Raw genomic sequence first — 17,323 nt, forward strand, 5'->3', positions numbered from 1 at the left:
TCAGGATGCAGGCGCTGAGCTATGGGCAGGTGGGTCTGTGCAGCTGAAAATCTGCAGGCTGTGGACTGAATGGAACAGGGACCCAGACCTGGAGCCCCGCGGGACCGTTGTCAGGGAAAGCTCATTGGCTACTTAAGGGCTGGGAATTGCCAGGACCAACTGGCTCTGTTGTTTATACTGGGATCTTTCCCTCTTTTCTGCTGTGTTCTATTCTCCTGCCCTCTGCTCTACATAGGCAGCAGAGAGGAACAGGGCTGAGCTCCAAAGGGGCCGTTCCAGGGCGGGAGAGTGAAGGAGGCTGTGATCTTTCAGAGATGACAGCCTCAGCCCCAGCCCCAGGCCTGGGTTGCTCTGATAATAATAATAATAATAATAATAATAATAATAATGATTATGGTATTAGTTAAGCACTTACTTTGAGCCAAGCACTGTTTTAAGCACTGGAGTAGATACAAGGTTATCAGGTTATCCCACGTGGGACTCAGTCTTAATCCCCATTTGACAGATAAGGTAACTGAGGTACAGAGAAGTTACAGTGTGGCTCAGTGGAAAGAGCATGGGCTTTGGAGTCAGAGGTCATGGGTTCAAATCCTGGCTCCATCAATTGTCAGCTGTGTGACTTTGGGCAAGTCACATAACTTCTCGGTGCCTCAGTTACCTCATCTGTAAATATGGGGATTAAGACTGTGAGCCCCCTGTGGGACAACCTGATCACCCTGTAATCTCCCCAGTGCTTAAAACAGTGCTTTGCACATAGTAAGTGCTTAATAAATGCCATTATTATTATAAGTGGCTTGCCCAAGGGTCACACAGCAGATAAGTGGTGGAGCCGGGATTAGAACCCAAGTCCTCTGACTCCCAAGCCTGTGCTCTTTCCACTAAGCCACGCTGCTTCTCTCCATCTGATCTGTCCAGCCCAGTGGTGTTGGCAGTGACTGTGCTCAGGAGGGGGTTCTGTGGGAGGGAAAGCCCCCAAAACTCACCCCATCACCACCCAAGAGAAGAACCCTGGGGGTTTGGAATCTGGGACTTGCTAGTAGCCCAAACCCTCCTCAAGTCAGGGAAGGCCTGGGGCAGGGGGTGGCGGGAAAGAGTCCAGCCGGTCACTGGGGCACAGTGCCAAGCTGAGAGAGCGAGCCCACCGGCCAGGCTCCGGCTAAGACCTGCCAGCCCAGCCAAAGCCGTGGCCCGAACAAAAGATAGATTGGCTCACGGGAGAACCTGCTGGGAGCAGCCAAAGGAAGCGTTGTTGGTGTTTTTGCACAAGTCAGAACTACTCAGTGGAATCCGAATGTTCCTGAGCCGGCTGATCCGACGGTGACTGACAAGCCGCGGAGGGCCCCGCTTGCAAACCCTGCATCACCCGTGGGGCAACTTGCAGTATTTCACACAGCCCTTACAGTGAACAGGACCCTGGGCCCCGGACCAGCACTGGAGTTGATCCACAAAATGCTCTTGGGCTTCCGACTTAAGGCCATTGACCAGGTGCTCAACAAATACGATCGATTAACCAATTAAGTACGAGTTTGTAGAGAATGTGATACTAATGGTATTTATCGTACACCTTCTGTGTGCTAGGCAGTGTACTAAGAGCTTGGAAAAGTCCAATCAAAGCAAGGCATATATTTCCTGCCCACAAAGAACTCACCTCGGTCTGGAGGGGATGTTTATTGCAACTCATTAGATGGCATATAGGTCCAATTTGCCCATGTGATGTCTCTCTAATGAAGGGCAAGGATTTCTCCTCTTCCTGTTGCTTCATCTGGCTGATGCTCCCAAACCTGACCAGAGCCCTTCCACGGTGTTGGACGCAGCATGAGCTCTGGTCCAGTGCTGGTTGGCTGGCAGATCAGACTGGTTCAGGAGGGCAGAGCCTGAGGGAATTGGGACCAGGGGTCCAGTTCGGACATTAGTTAGGGGGTGAGCTTGGAAGTGCTCAAGCTGGGGATTGGCAGGTGAGAGAAGGGGATCGACAGAGTGCCTCCAATGTTCTTTCTTGTTTTGCCGGTGACAGAGCTCCGTCCCGCTCCTCCATAGACTTCAGCCCTCGGAGGTGCCAGCCCCTAGTGCGGCTTCTCCTCATCCACTCCTGGTCCTGTTCCTGCCAGCTCTGTGCTGGTGATGATGGGTCTCCTCACAAATGCCATTGTAGCCAGGCCTCTTGCTCTTGCTCCCTGAGCAGGAGTTGCTCAAACTAGCCCATTGGTGGGTTTCACCATCCCCAACAGCAGCACAATGAGCTACTGCTGTCAGGATGGGGCAGAGAAATTGACGGCATTTCACTTTTATTTCAACATAAAGAGGACATCCAGGTAAATGACTGTATTTCAGCAGGGAATCAACATTTTCCCCGGTTTATGTGGAAGATATCAGTAATTGCATCACGAGAGGAGTGATGGTGGGGCTGGGGGCTCTGAGACCACTAGAAGGATCCAGCTGTTTAATAGTTAAAATATGATTCCTTCAATGGTGAAATGTATTATATTCTCCCTCAAGTGTGTTTTTATTTATCTGTATTTTATAAATTTATATGGCTTCCTGATTCCGACACATTTGCCCCTCTGGGGATTCCGTTTCTATGGCGAACCAACAGACAAACGCAGACCATGGGTCCAGTGAATGATGGTTACTGTGCCCCCGGAGATGCTACCCGGAGAGCCAGCCACCACGGCTGATGAGGGTTCTCCAGCCCCGCCGGCTTGGGTTGTTTTTCCATTTGGCCTTCTTTGTTCCTTTAAGGGGGAGCCGGAGGGTACAAAGTTCAGACCCTGGCCACTGGGGAGCCCACCTGCGGGTGTAACTGGGGTACTGCTACTCCTCTTGCCGCTCTTTCTCTGTCTCTCCATCTCTGTCCATGTCCGGCTCCTCCTCTGCCTTTTACCCCCTAACTGTGGGAGTCTCTTGGGTCGCATTTCTGCTTCTTATGCTGAGAAGCAGAGTGGTCTAATGGATACAGCACAGGCCTGGGAGTCAGAAGGACCTGGGTTCTAATCCCGGCCCTGCCACTTATAATAATAATAATAATAATAATAATAATAATAATAATAATAATAATGGCATTTATTAAGCGCTTACTATGTGCAAAGCACTGTTCTAAGCGCTGGGGAGGTTCCAAGGTGACCAGGTTGTCCCACGGGGGGGCTCACAGTCTTAATCGCCATTTTACAGATGAGGTAACTGAGGGTAACTGAGGCCCAGAGAAGTTGTGACTTGCCCAAAGTCACACAGGTGACAATTGGCGGAGCCGGGGTTTGAACCCTTGACCTCTGACCCCAAAGCCCGGGCTCTTTCCACTGAGCCACGCTGCTTCTCCATCACTTGTCTGCTCTGTGACCTCGGGCAGGTCACGTCACTTCTCTGTGCATTAGTTACCTCATCTGTAAAATGGGGATTAAGACTGTGGCTGTGAGCCCCATGTGGGACAGGACTGTGTCCAACCTGATTAGCTCGTATCTACCTCAGTGCTTAGAAAAGGGTTTCACATATAATAAGCACTTAAATACTACCACGATCATCATCATCATCCCCTTCTAGTTTCCATCTATCCCTACTCCCCTGGAGAGGTAATCTGCTCTCATAGCTTTAACTATCATTGCTATGTGATGATTGTCAACTACCTCTCTGAGCCTGACCTCTCTCCTTTTTTTTTTCTTTCATGGTATATGTCGGGGGTTACTTTGCACTAAGCACTGTTTTCAGGGATGGACTAGATACAAGCTAATCAGGTTGGACACAGTCTGTGTCTCGTGGTACTCACAGTCTTCATTCCTGTTTTACAGAGAAGGTAACAGGCACAGAGAAGTTAAGTGATTTGCCCGAGGTCACACAGCAGACATGTGGCTGAGCAGGGATTAGAACTCAGGTCTTCTGACACCAAGGCTCATGCTCTTTCCACTAGGGCACATAGCTTCTCTGCAGTCTTGCATTTGCTGCTGCCTTCAGGACATCTCTATTTGGATGTCCCGCCAACACCTCAAACTTAACCTGTCCAAAACAGAATTCCTCATCTTCCCACCGGAACCCTCTCCTCCCCTCAATTTTCCCATCAGTGTAGACAGCACTACCATTCTCCCTGCCTCACAGCTGCATAACCCTGGCATTTTCCTCAACTCATTTCTTTCATTCCATCACATATTCAGTCTGTCACCAAATCTATCTTCACAGCATTTCTGTAATATACGCCTTCCACTCCATTCAAACTGCTACCGAGCTGGTCCAAGCACTTGCCATATCCCATCTCAACTCTTGCATCAGCTTCCTCGCTGACCTCCCTGCCTCCAGCCTTTCCCCCCTCCAGTCTATCCTTCATTCTGCTGCCCAGATAGTTTTTGTAAAAAATCATTCTGTGCACATCTTCCCCTCCTCAAAAACCTCCAATGATTGCCCCTCCATCTCCACATCAAGCAGAAATTCCTGGCCATCATCTCTAATGCACTCAATTATCTCTCCCACTCCTATGTATCCTCTCTCATTTCCCACTTCAGTCCAGCCTGCCCACTTCGCTCCTTTAACATCAACCTACTTACAGTGCCCCAGTCTTCTCTCTCTTGTCATCAACCCCTTGCTCACAACCTTCCAACTGCTCGGACCTTCCCTCTCCCTTCGTGGCTGACAGAACACTCTCCCCATCTTCAAAGCTTCTACTGAAATCATAGGCTCCTCCAACAAGTCTTCCCTGATCAATCAATCAGTGGTATTTATTGGGTCCTTTCCATGTGCAGAGCACTGTATTAATCACTTGGGGGAGTGTACAACAGAGCACAGTTGGTAAACATGATCCTTGGTGTCATCTAGTGGGAGATACAAGTGTTAAAATAAATTGCCAACAGGGGAAGCAACGGAGTATAAGGGGCTTTACAAGAAGTGCTGTTGTCCCCTCCCTTATCGTCAATGCACTTGGGTCTGTCCCCATTAAGCATCATCATCATCATCAACCGTATTTATTGAGCGCTTACTGTGTGCAGAGCACTGTACTAAGCGCTTGAGCAGTTCAGTACTAACCCCATGCCCCACACGTATTGTGGCCTACTGGATAGGATATGGGCCTGGGAGTCAGAAGGACCTGGGTTCGAATCCTGGCACTGCCACTTACCTGCTGTGTGACCATGGGCAGGTCACTTAACTTATCTGTGCCTCAGTTTGAGACAGGGAGCCCCTTGTGGGACAGGAACTGTGTCAATCCTAATCATCTTGCATCCACCCCTGACACTTAGTACAGTGCCTGGCACATAGGCAGTGCTTAACAAATAACACAATTACTATTATTATTATTATCGTTATCTTTATTATACCCTGCTGCTTCCCCTCTCTGGTCTGGATCCATTCCTGCTATGAGATGTCTCTGCCCACACTTTCCCAGTGAACCACTGCGCCCCAGGTTAATGGGGGATTGAAGTGATCACTTAGACCAGCCCCTTGTGAGCAGAACTGGCCAGACCATTTCCTCCTGTAGCCCCAGCTCCATGGCTGTTGGGATGCCACGTCTGTGGGGACGGACTGTACGGTATTTGGAGAAGGCTTCCTAGGGGAGCTGGGATTTTAGGACACCTTGGAAGATGGGGAGAGCTGTGCTCTGGTGGATTTGCAGGCAAGGGAGTTCCAGGATGGCAGGGAGCACTGAGTGAGGGGGTGGAGATGGGAGAGTGAAGATTGAGGTGCAGTTAGGAGGTGGGCTCAGCACGATGAGCGCTATAACACGTAGTGTGTTGTGACGTGTAACACATAGGTGGTCCAGGAGGCTTCCTGGAGGCTGGCAGCGTGGGGTCCTGAGTCCACAGCAGCGCCCAAGACCTCCTCAACACATCTCAGCCTTCTTGGCCCCTTGTCAATCCAGCAAACCCCCAAGGGGCTTCAGCAGGGCCACCCCTGGTCTGCTTACTGTAGCCTAGTGGAGCAGTAGCTTTCTGCAGCTGCTGGCCCCCTCTCATCAGTTTCCGCATTTATCCAGGTCCAGGAAGGCTGCAGCAGGGCAGGCAGTGTGGCCAGTGGCAGGACCAGGCACACGGCTGCTTCCCCAGTGCTCCCACCTGCCAGCTGTACCTGCTCGGCCTGCTGGTGCTGGTCCCAGGCATATAGCACCCGCTGGCTGTGGGGCCTGGGCCCCTCACAGCCCATGGCAAGTGGAAGGGGGCTGTTGTGGTTGAAACTGCGTCTCTGTTTGCACCTGCCACCGTGGCTATTCCAGTGCTGTGGCTGTTGCTGTTGAGTAATTGGATTGTGGGGTTTGAGTCACCATTCCCCAGGGCTTTCTTTCCTTTCCTCAGTTGTTAGAATCCAATTTCTTCCGAGTTGATTTCAGGTAACTGTTAAACAGGATGAGCTGCCAGCCCTGGTATGCCCCCAGCAGGGCCGGGTAGTTGCTGCAGCCTGGAGCTCGCCCTGCGGCTTGAGCAGAGCGGTGGGCATCGCCAGGCTCCATTCTACATCTCCTGGGATTTTCGGCCTCAAATTTCTCCCCCTGTGCCAACTTCCAAATCCCAGCCCAGCCAGAGAAGCAGCAGAGGAAAGGCTTCTTGGAGCTCCCAAAGGAAAGGCCGGGCCAAACCCCTCTTGCAGACTCTGTTCTATTTATAGCCCATCTGTGGACGGAGCCGCTTTTTGTTGTAGCATCAGCCTCACCGCAGTTTGCCGGAGGGATTTAGAGATGGTCAGAATGAAGTTCATGTCTCTGGCCGGATGAGCGGGGGGATATTGGGAGGAGAAAATCACCGGTGGAACTGGTTAAATGCTTTGAGGCCAGAGGTCCCAGGGCTTCCGCCCAATCCCGGAATCTTGTTCATCAATAATCTTCTCTGCCCACGGCTCGGCACTGACAAGCCGGGAAGGCGGGGAGTGGAGTCGGCGCCTACGTCCACGATGCGTTTCTGGACGTTTACATTAGACAAGAGCTTCTCCCATTAATCCCACTTTTTCTTGGATCTGCCAGTTTAATCCAAAATTCTTTCCTTGTGGGCTTACCGGAGGGCTTTAAAAATTTTTTGGTCGGTTTTGTGTGCGTGTGAGCTCCTGGAGGCAAGGAAGAAGAGGGAAATGCATCATGGCTCCCTCAGGGCAAAATTCAGCATTGTGTAGCTAGGAGATGTTCAGAAAATTATTGTCGGCACATCCAGAAAGGGGTACCCAGTAGATAGTAGCTCCCTAGAATGGTGCTCTGTGTGAAGTAGGCACCCAGCACAACTCCCAGGGTCTCCCCACCAGTGTCCCCCCTTCCTATTGACCCCTCTCCCCATGGCTTCACCCTCCCTGTAGCCCCCTCCTCCTTGTGGTCCCTTATCCTCCCCCAGTGTTCCCACCCACTTCCCTGTGACCCCCACTAGTGATCCTCTCCCCATGGCTTCACCCTCCCAGGGGTCTCCTCCCTCTACCTCAGCCTCCCCAGGGAGAGATGTTTGCAATTTGTCTTTTAGACAAATGGGCCCCCACCTCCAGTGGTGAGCTGAAACGCTCCTGAATGCCAGTGCCTTGCTAGCTGGAAACTGTTGAGAACCAAAGCTATTGTTTGCTTAATTGCAGCCTCCCCTGGAGTGCCAGTTTCAGTGCCCCTTCTCTCTTGTGGGTTATTGGAAGGTGGGGGTGGGGGATTTCATGCAGTCTGTGATCCCGCTCAGTCCACCCTCACTGGTCGCACCCCCCCACAAACACTTCCACCCCCTCCCCCCGCCAATCCCACAGTGACAATTTGGGGAGTTGGGCTGCCAGGAGTCAGTCAATCAGTCAATCGATCAATCACTCCATCCAGGCCTTTGGGATCTGGGGTGAACCATAGACCGTAAGCCCAAGGGGACCCAGCCCAGACCTCTCACTCCTGCTGAACTCTCCTAAATGCTTATGAGTGGTGCTCGCTTCATGGCTCTGAGTGACTGATTGATTGGTTGAGGTGTCTCATCAATTAAAGTTTCCCCTATCTCAGAGTTTTACCAGAGCACAGTCCCCACATCCTAGGAGAGCCAGGTGGGCTTTTGAGTAGAGCACAAAAGTTGGATCCACTAAACATTGCCCGAGCCAACACTCCTGGCTAGCCGTCTGTTCTGACGCAGCATGCGCATGCAGAAATAAAAATCCATAGCTACCCGTGAGTGGCATCAGCAAAAATGTTATTCACCCTTTTGAGAACGCAATTTATTTTTAATAAAGGATTGAACGTACCGTTGGGAACTGGAATTCCCAGTCTGTCAGCATGTCATATTTCAGAATGTATGGCTTTCATTATTAGTTGGTCAGGAAATCAGAATGGAGGGAACAGTGATAGAAGTGTCGTCCCTGAGCACAAGTCAACGAGTCCGTATCTGAGGCCTCAGGCCTCATCTCTCCTGGCTCGTCTCCCGGAGTCTCCAGCTCCCGAACATGGCAGACCCATGTGGTCTAATGGAGCCTCCACCTCCAGGCCAACACCAGGGTCCCTTCCCTTCCACTGATCAGGCCCAGGCAGTCCACAGCCCTTTCTGGACCTAGACCTGTGGCCGGATCGGCACAATGTCTGCAGTTGGATGATTTTCTGTTTGCCATTTCTCTTGTCAACTCCAAGACTCACTCGATCCTTTGGTGCCCCTCAGCTCTCTTGGGCTGGACCCCACACTGATGAATGGGATAGGTGTGCATCTTTCTGAAAGCAAATTCCCACCCCACCACAACCCCAGATTCTGCTAAGAGTTTCGCCTGGGGAGCAGTGAGCGAAGGTGCTCTACTCCTTGGCATGTGTCACCACTGACTCTCTGGAACCCCTCCCACAGGCTTCCCTGACTTTTTCTCTCTCTTCCCACACTCCCTTTTTCCCCCCAATCCCCTCCTCCCCAGTCTTGCCCTCCCTTTTCCCCCTCCATGCCTTGCGTTCTCCCCCCAACCCCAAGCTGTTGTTCATTGATTCCCTTCTCGGGTTGTGTGGCCTAGTTGAAAAAACATGGGCCTGAGAGTCAGAGGACCTGAGTTTTAATTCTGGCTCCACCGCTTATCTGCTATGTGACCTTGAGCAAGTCACTTAATTTTTCTATGCCTCAATTCCCTCGTCGGCAAAATGGGAATTGAATTTCTAGTCTCTCTCTTAAACCGTGAACCCCAAGTGGGACCTGATTGTACAGTGCTTAGCATATAGTAAATCCCTAGCAATCACCACAGTTATTATCATTATTATTGTCATTATGAACATGGTAACCAGGGCTGCCGGATGGCTGAGGCTCTGCAGCCAGAACCCTGGGAAAATGACCCCAGTGACTGGTCTGGAGATGGGCATTTGACACCATTTTCCCCTTCGTCCTCTTCTTACTGCTTGCTTCATCACAGTCAGTCAGCCAGTGGTATTTATTGAACATTTACTGTGTGCAGAGCACTGTAACAGACACATTCCCTAAGGATTTGACTTGAGTCTTTAGGAGTCCCTGGGACAAGAATTGGGAAGTTATCCTCATTGGCCCTTGACATGCCATGCTATTTCCCATGGTGTGCCCCAAGGAAGTGGTCTGCCGTTCTAACCTAAACACAATCCCTGGGCCAGGGGTCACTGTTGCCCATGGACCAATAGTTTAATCCAACAGTAGCATCTACTGAGCACTTGCTGGGTTCTGAGTGCTTGAGAGAGTCTCATATCAATCAGTCGATCAATTGTATTTATTGAACTCAGTACTGAGCAGCTGGGATAATACAGTAGAGCTGGTAGACCCGATTCTCGGCCTCACGGAGGTTATAAATGTTATAGCATGTTCAGTGTGCAGGCACTGAACCCAACCGCCTGAGAGAGTATAATAGAATAGGCAGACACGATCCCTTTCCTCAGGGAGCTTACAATCTAGCAGTCAGTCACACAGTTAAATCTTTCCACTTGGCAAAGGGCTTGTGCATCCAGACCTCAACCATAGTCTGCCTTTTTGGATTTGTTGGCCAAACGGCTTCTGTGAAAGCTCTGGAATTTCTGGGCCTTCAGTCTGCTTCTGGGCTACTGAAGGGGTGGGGAGAGTCCTGTCTAGGTGCCTAGGGGCCTGAGGTCAGTTTTCCCCAGTAATATTTGAGGAACTTCCAAGGAGACTGCCCCAGGCCAAATGGCTCGGCCAGCTGTGGCAAGAGGGACTGGGGTCACCTGGAGATCCGCTGAAGGGTGTTTGTGTGTGTCCGTCCGTCCGTCCGTGTCCTGGGGATATCAGGGGAACAGCCTGGTCCTGGAGGATCTGGAAACCTTCTTGCCCTGCCCATGCTGTCCCCATTCCACCACCCTCCAATTGCAGGTGATCCTAGGGTTGGAGCTGGGGGGTGCCCAGGGCACTGGGGAAGGGATATTTGCGGCTTCTCTGGCCAGACCACAACCGGCTTGGGTATGGTTTCTTCTGAAAATGTTTTAGGAGGAGGCTGGAAGCTGTGGATGGAAAACCTTGAAGAAAAGACAAACTGTTCATTTCTGGGGTGTTTCCCCAACAGACCCTGGTAACCCCCCACAATGTGAGAGCATCAACAAGGACTTACAGTCAAAGCAGAATATCAGGCCCAAGTGTCACCCAACTGCAACCTCTTCCCCATCTCCCGCCTACCCCCGGCCCCCAACCTCCAGAGGCCTGGAGAGTAATTATGGCATTGATGAGCAGCATGGCTCAGTGGAAAGAGCACAAGCTTGGGAGTCAGAGGTCATGGGTTCTAATCCCAGCTCTGCCACTTGTCAGCTGTGTGACTTTGGGCAAGTCACTTAACTTCTCTAGGCCTCAGTTACCACATCTGTAAAATGGGGATTAAGACTGTGAGCCCCACGTGGGACAACCTGATCACCTTGTACCCCCCCAGCACTTAGAACAGTGTTTAGCACATACCAAGTGCTTAACAAATGCTATTATTATTATTATTATTATTATTATTATTATTATTATTAAACCTACCGGTGTGCCCAGCCCTGTGCTGAACACCAGGGGAAGGTAACATGACCAGGGTGGACAGAGTCCCCATCCATCTGGGGTTCACGGGCTAAGGCCTGCTCTCAGAGCCAAGCAGAGAGCAGTGTGATTGGTATGCTGAATCCAAAGTTGCCAAATTCATTGGAAATGGAGGAGAAAGCGGTGGGAATGCAAGCGGGTAGAATGGGTGTCCCTGAAGGAGGAAAACCCATTTTTCCCGGACATGTGAGTGACAGAGTGTGGTTGAAGGCTCAGGACTGGTTGCCACATCTCAGCAGGCACTCCCATTTCTAGACCCAGTCTTCTCCCCAGAAGGCTCATTTAATCTATTTGACTTAGCATTTGCTCTGTGCAGAGCGCTGTATGGGTCAGCTCTGTGCTAGATAGAGCACTGTACTAGGAGCACCAGGTGCTATACTGCATGCCTTTGGTGTACAGAGCAGTGTGCTGGGCACCTTCTGCGTGTAGATCGCTGTACTGGGCATCTATCATGTGCTCACCACTAGGCTGGCACCTAGATCGGAGGATCAGGGATCCTTGGCTCTTTCCCTTTACTTTACCATCCCCTCCCGGTCTGCAATGGGACACCTCCCCAGCTCCTCAATCAGTCGTATTTATTGACCTCTTACTGTGTGCAGAGCACTGTACTAAGGACTTGGGAGAGAATAATATCAGAATGGGTTATCGTGTTCCCTGCCGACAAGTAGCTTACACTATAAAACATTCCTCCTTCCGGTCCAGGTTTCCAGTGAATGGGGGACACCCTGTCTCTAGGCTCCTGGCCAGAGGCTACAGCCGTTTGAACCAGGGCTCAAATCCCCACCATTCTTGCTGCCCGAGTTTGCCGCTTGGCCCTTTTTGTGGGAGGATGGGTGAGGGAGTGGGGGCTGAGGGTCGTCCGGTCAGTCCGTGACGTGGCCTGCCACGTCTGTGTCTCCAGCAGGTGCGGTAGAGCCAGGCTGACGTTCTGCAGACGATCTGATAATGCCGGCTTCGCCGCCTCCAGCAGCCGGCAAATCATTCTCAGAAAAGCATTCTCACCTAATGAGCTGGCCACCCTGCGCTGGTCAGCACATAATTGTGTCTGCCTCTTCAAAGCTACACCGTCTGCTCCTTCCTCTCCCTGGCTGTCCTCCCTCCTTTCCCTGCCACCCAACTCCTCCATCCTGCCTCCATCTCCGGCACCTGCACCCCAAGGTTCTGCAGCTCCAGGTTTTGCAGGGTGAGGGAAGGTGGGCCCAGGGCAGCGACCGGGCTGAAGTCGTGTTGGAGTTTCTCTGGCCTGCTGAGCAGGGGTTGCCCTTAGGGGACCCTGGGTTGGGTGGCTCACAGCCCTCAACACCTAGGGACATCTGAACCCCTGGCTCTCGCCCACCATGTTCAGGAAAACCCATATTGTCACACGTGCCAAGACCGACTTGCCTGCTTGGAAAGTGGCCCCAAGTCCCAATGGCGCCCAGTCGTGCTGCCCAGCGGAAGCATGCTCCCCACGCCTTGCTGCGATGCCCCCGCTTCCCAGAAGGAATTGTGTGCCATGGGAGTGGGGCAGGGCTGAGGGCACCGCCTGAGCACATGGCTAGCCTCGACCAGTGCGCACTTAACAGGCCCCAGCCGGGACCAGGAGGCGGGTGCTGAAGTGCGTCATGAGAGCATAGGAGCCGCTGGAGCCCGCCAGGGCAGGCTGGACTGGTTGAGCTAAGATGCCCCTGATGAATAGTCAGTTGATTGATTGATTGGTTGTAAGATTGCACCAGGCAGCACAGCAAATGGCAGCCTACTCCCAGCCCAGTGGGAACCCACTGGTCCACTCTGGGCCTCCGGACCTGCAGGTGAAGGGCCACACACAAGCGTGTGGAGCACAGCTCTTCATCCTGCCCAGAGCTATGCGAAGAGCCTTGCTGTAGGGTGACTTGGTTCCCAGTCCTGGGCTGTGGAGACTGGCTGGCCCCATCCAGTGGCAGTAGGTATCCAACCTGGGCACACCAGCCAACAGAGCTCCCCGCCGGCAGCACCAGCCTGGGGCCTGGGGGAGGTGGGGGCATCTCACCTTAACCTCCCAGTCAGAAAGTGCTGAGGGCCGAGCTTTTGGAGTCAGGCACTCCATTATTGTCCTCCATTACATCCAGCTCACTGGCCTTCAGGGGTGACTAGGCAGGGCCAGGCCTCGGGAGCTACTGTGTACACAGTGATGCTGGATCTTGGTCAATCATCTACCCGCCGTGTGAGTGGGAGTTAGCCATCACCGTCCGGCACCTCCAGGTTTGCAGCTGCCTCCCCGGGGTCTGGGTTTCCGGCAGCTGCGTTGTTCTGGCCAGGATATGGGGGGCTTTGGAGGTGGGTGAGACAGGGCAGAACCTAGAGAGAGGTAAAAGAGGTATGGCAGAGGGAGGCAGAGACTTTCCTGCCCCTCGTGCTCCCTCAAATCCTCTTTTATTCCTTAGTGCCCCATCATGCCTTCCTACTCACCTCTCGGTTACTCAATGGGATTCTGCGGGCATTGGAAGCCGCCACAAAGATCGAGTGATGCAAGGGGTATCATGAGGCCAACTTGTACCCTACCTTGGGAAAAGCCCACCATCATACCGAGGCTCTGTAAACTGAGAATTGGATCCCTGCTCTCCCACCCCATTAGATTGTGAGCCCTGTGGGGGACAGGGACTCTGTCTGACCCAATTGTACAGCATTTAACACAGTGTTTGGCACAGAGTAAGAACTGAATAATTCCCGTAATTATTGGTATTAAGCACTGACAACCCTTGTTCACTTTTTTGGTTGGCGCTTCTTGTTTCAGTGCTAAGTGGAACTCTTCACACTCAACTGCTTTCCACCCGCGGCTACTGAGGGGCTGGAGCTGATGTCCCAAAGGTTTTCCAAAAACCGTTGGAGCGGGAGTTGGGGCTGAGCGGGGGTGGAGGCTGGATGGGCTCAGGACCACAGACGGGTTGGTAGGGTGGTCACAGGTGCTGTTGGGCCCGTCCCAATTTAGGCTTGCTGGTGCCTTGCAGATGTCTCAGTGGATGGCCAGCTGTGTGACTGTGACGTGGTTGCCGACTGCCCGGTGGGGGACCCAGTGCGCCTGGAGGTGAAGCTGACCAACTGGAGCGCGGGCTGCGTCGGACCCTTCGCCCTCACCGTGGTCCCGTTCCAGGACTACCAGAATGGCGTTCACAGCTACGAACTGCAGGGCGCCGTCTCCTTCGTGGGCTCCAACACCTTCCATATTGACGCTGTAAGTGTCCCACTAGTTCGCTCCCGGTCACGTCCCTGGCTAGGGAGAGCCCAGGCCAGAAGTGGCCACCTGGGCCAGGTGGGACAAATCCAGCTGCCCTAGGGCCACCCCTCCCGGCACTATCCTGTTCTGCCTGTGTCCAACCTCCACCACTCTACCCCGCCCCCGTCCCACCACTGCCTCCTTCCCCTCTAGACTGTGAGGTCCTTGTGGGCAGGTAACATGAGAAGCAGTGTGGCTTAGTGAAAAGAGCACAGGCTTAGGAGTCAGAGGTTATGGGTTTAAATCCCGGCTCCACCACTTGTCAGCTGTGTGACTTTGGGCAAGTCACTTAACTTCTCTGTGCCTCAGTTACCTCATCTGGAAAATGGGGATTAAGACTGTGAGCCCCATGTGGGACAGCCTGATTACCTTGTGTCTACCCCAGCACTTAGAACAGTGCTTGGCACATAGTAAGCACTTAATAAATACCATTATTATTGTGCCTACCAACTCTGTTATGTTGTACTCTCCCAAGTTCTCAGTTTGATGCTCTGCAAGTGCTCAATAGATATGATTAATTGATTAATTGAGCCCACCCTTACCCTACCACCACCTGTCCCACCCCCCTCTCACCACTGCTGCATCCCACCACGGCCCCAGGCCCAGCCTACCACCCACGAGTCGGATGCAGGCATCCAGGGAAGGACATGGGTGGATGCTGGGATGGGGGAATCTGGGAAGAGCGGTCATTGGGGCGGGGCTCGGAAATGTGTTGCTGCTCGGTGTCCTCTATGTTGCCTGTGCCCTCCTCTGACGCCACATCCCACTCTTGGAGCAGCCCCTCGGGCATTCTCCATCCGACCCAGCTCCACGTCGGCAGCCACCTGAGCGCTGGGACTGAGCCAGCCTCCTGGCATCAGAGCACCATTCTCTGCTGCGCGGAAGGGTTGGCTGGGACGGGCCTATAGTGATGGACAGGAGGGGCCCAAGAGCTGCTCTGAGCTCCCCTGGAAAACATAGTAGTAATTATGGGAGTCTGAGAGTGCTTACTGTACACTTGGGACCAAGTACTGGGCTAAGCCCTGAGCACCGAGCCAAAAAGGAGCAGAGAGGCAGAAGGGCAAAGAGAACACTTTAAAAACCATATGTTTTATTCTGCTCCACCCTTTAATGGTAGTAATAATAATAGTAAGAGTATTACCTGGATGTCTTTTTGTGATTACTTCTCCACCCCCTCTTTCTTCACCTTCCTCCCCATTTCTCCCATCTTTATTCCACCTCCTTTCCTCCCCATCCTTCGCCTACCTCCGTCTCCCTCTTTGTCTCTCTCTCTCTCTCTCTCAGGTTCAGCCTGCAGAAAACTCCATGTGCTTTGGAGCCCTGCTCTTTCTCTACACGGGAGACTTCTACCTGAACATCAAATTCCATGAAGACAACCCAAGCAAGGAGCTTCCCCTGTCCTGGTTCTGCCTACCCAGTGTTCATGTCCGCGCCCATGAGCCCGGCAGCGGGGCCAGGCCGGCGTCCTGAGAGGGGCTGGGCTGTTCAAGCTGATTGCATTCCTTCCCCACCACCAGTTCCACTCGCTTGCTCTCCATGACTGCTCCTCGACACCCACTTCTGGGAGTGTGGCAGCAGTGGTGGTGGAGCCAACTGGGAACAGGCCCCGAGATCAGAGCATCCATCAGTTCCTCTGGCCCAGGGTTGCCGCCCTAAGGGCAAGTTGCTCCCCCACTCAGGGGGCCACCACCCCATAGCTGGGACCCCTTGGGCTTGTCCTCCACCTCCTCCTCTTCTTCTTCCCCTGCCTTTCCCAGCTTCCTGTGTGCCCTCTGGATGCTTGCCGTGTACCTGCTGTATGCCTGCTGGGCGCTCCCTGTGTATCCTTTCTGTGCACACTGGAGCCCCCGTGTGACTGCCCGTTGGCCACTGGTTTGCCTCCCGGGAGCCCCCTGGATGCCTGCTGTGTGGCCTCCAGTTAGCCACTGTGTGCCCCCTGGGAGCAGGGGCTCGAGTCCAGAGTATTGGAGCCAGCCCTGGCCAGGTGACCCTTTCCACCTTCGGAAGCTGTGGCATCGCCTCACAGAAGAAGACACGTGAAAGGCCAGAACTGAAATAGAACGAGCCAGTTTTGTCCTCGGACTCCCAACGAGGAAATGTGGAGAACGACCTTTGTCGCTTCCGGCCTCCGGGGCCTAGGCTCTCCCCAGCCTCAGCTGCCGGGGCGAGTGATGGGGTTCCTGCCCCAGGCAGGGCTTCACTGGGGGCTGGGGAGAGGGACGAGCCGAGAGGTGAGTGCAGATTCCCCTGGGAAGCGAAACCGATCAAACCCTGGGATAAATGTCCTGGGAACCTGGGCCGATTCCAAGAGCCACAGGGAGGAGAGAGTGACAGTTTCCCATTGTTGGGCAGACCCCAGCTTGCTCTGACCTGGGGTTCAGATGAAGCTCTTCTCCTCTCTTTTCCTTTTAGCCTTTCCTGAGAGTCCTGGCTACTGACCAGGCCTGTCTGCCTGCATGGGCAGAGAAGGCATTGATCACCAACTGGGCTTCTGTCCACCGTTACAACCTGTGACACTGTTCTGGCCACCGCCATGGGCCATTTCTCTCTGTGCTGTCCTTGTGCCCTGGGTTGACTCTGTCTGTCCATACTGTCCTCATTCCCCATATCTCTCTGCTCTGTCTTCCTGCCCTGTGTCATCTCTGTCCTGTCCTCCTGCCCTGCAAGTCTGCTCTGTCCTCCTGCCCTGCAATTCTGCTCTGTCCTCCTTCCCCTTTCTCTGTTCTTTCCTTATTGCTTTGAAACCAAGGCTTGCCCTGAGGCTCCTCCATGCACCTGTCCCCTCCTCGCTCCCCAGTCAGCCCCCCCTGAGCGTTTGGGGAGAGCGTTGACTGCTTTCTGAGTCCTTGGTTGTTGCTGTGAGGGAAAGGAAATTTCCTGCTTATTTAACCATCAGATCTTTGGTTCTGGAGAAGCTTACGTCCAGTATGAGTCCAGTTACCCAAATAAACTTCCTTATGCTTTCCTTAGATGTCCTCTGCCTCTGTCTGCTGTTTGTGCGTGTGCATATGTGATGTGTGTGTATAGTTGTTTTTGGTGTGTGATCTTCGCTGGTGATGGGCATTATACTGCAATGACATGTAATGAGATCTTCCTTTCTGTCAGTCCAAAGGGGCCATACAGTTGAGCAGTACGGGGGCTGTGCTTTTCTAAAGCCTGGGGGCTGGGCGGTGAGGGAGGCATGGCT

At 53.0% G+C, this 17,323-nt stretch overlaps 1 protein-coding gene across 2 annotated transcripts in view; it reads left to right on the top strand.

Annotated features, from left to right (window-relative positions):
* The window catches only part of TRAPPC9 (trafficking protein particle complex 9), a 200,014-nt gene extending 182,909 nt beyond the window's left edge, over positions 1-17,105 (top strand). For both annotated transcript variants that reach the window (XM_038759976.1, XM_038759977.1), the window contains 2 exons: positions 13,871-14,094; positions 15,421-17,105. In XM_038759976.1, coding sequence (XP_038615904.1) covers positions 13,871-14,094; positions 15,421-15,606 — 410 coding nt within the window. In that variant the 3' untranslated portion in view covers positions 15,607-17,105. The remainder of the gene's footprint in view (positions 1-13,870; positions 14,095-15,420) is intronic.
* The last annotated feature ends 218 nt before the right edge of the window (positions 17,106-17,323 follow it).

Source organism: Tachyglossus aculeatus, chromosome 18 (assembly GCF_015852505.1).
Source record: "Tachyglossus aculeatus isolate mTacAcu1 chromosome 18, mTacAcu1.pri, whole genome shotgun sequence".
In the NCBI taxonomy this organism is placed as follows: Eukaryota; Metazoa; Chordata; class Mammalia; order Monotremata; family Tachyglossidae; genus Tachyglossus; species Tachyglossus aculeatus.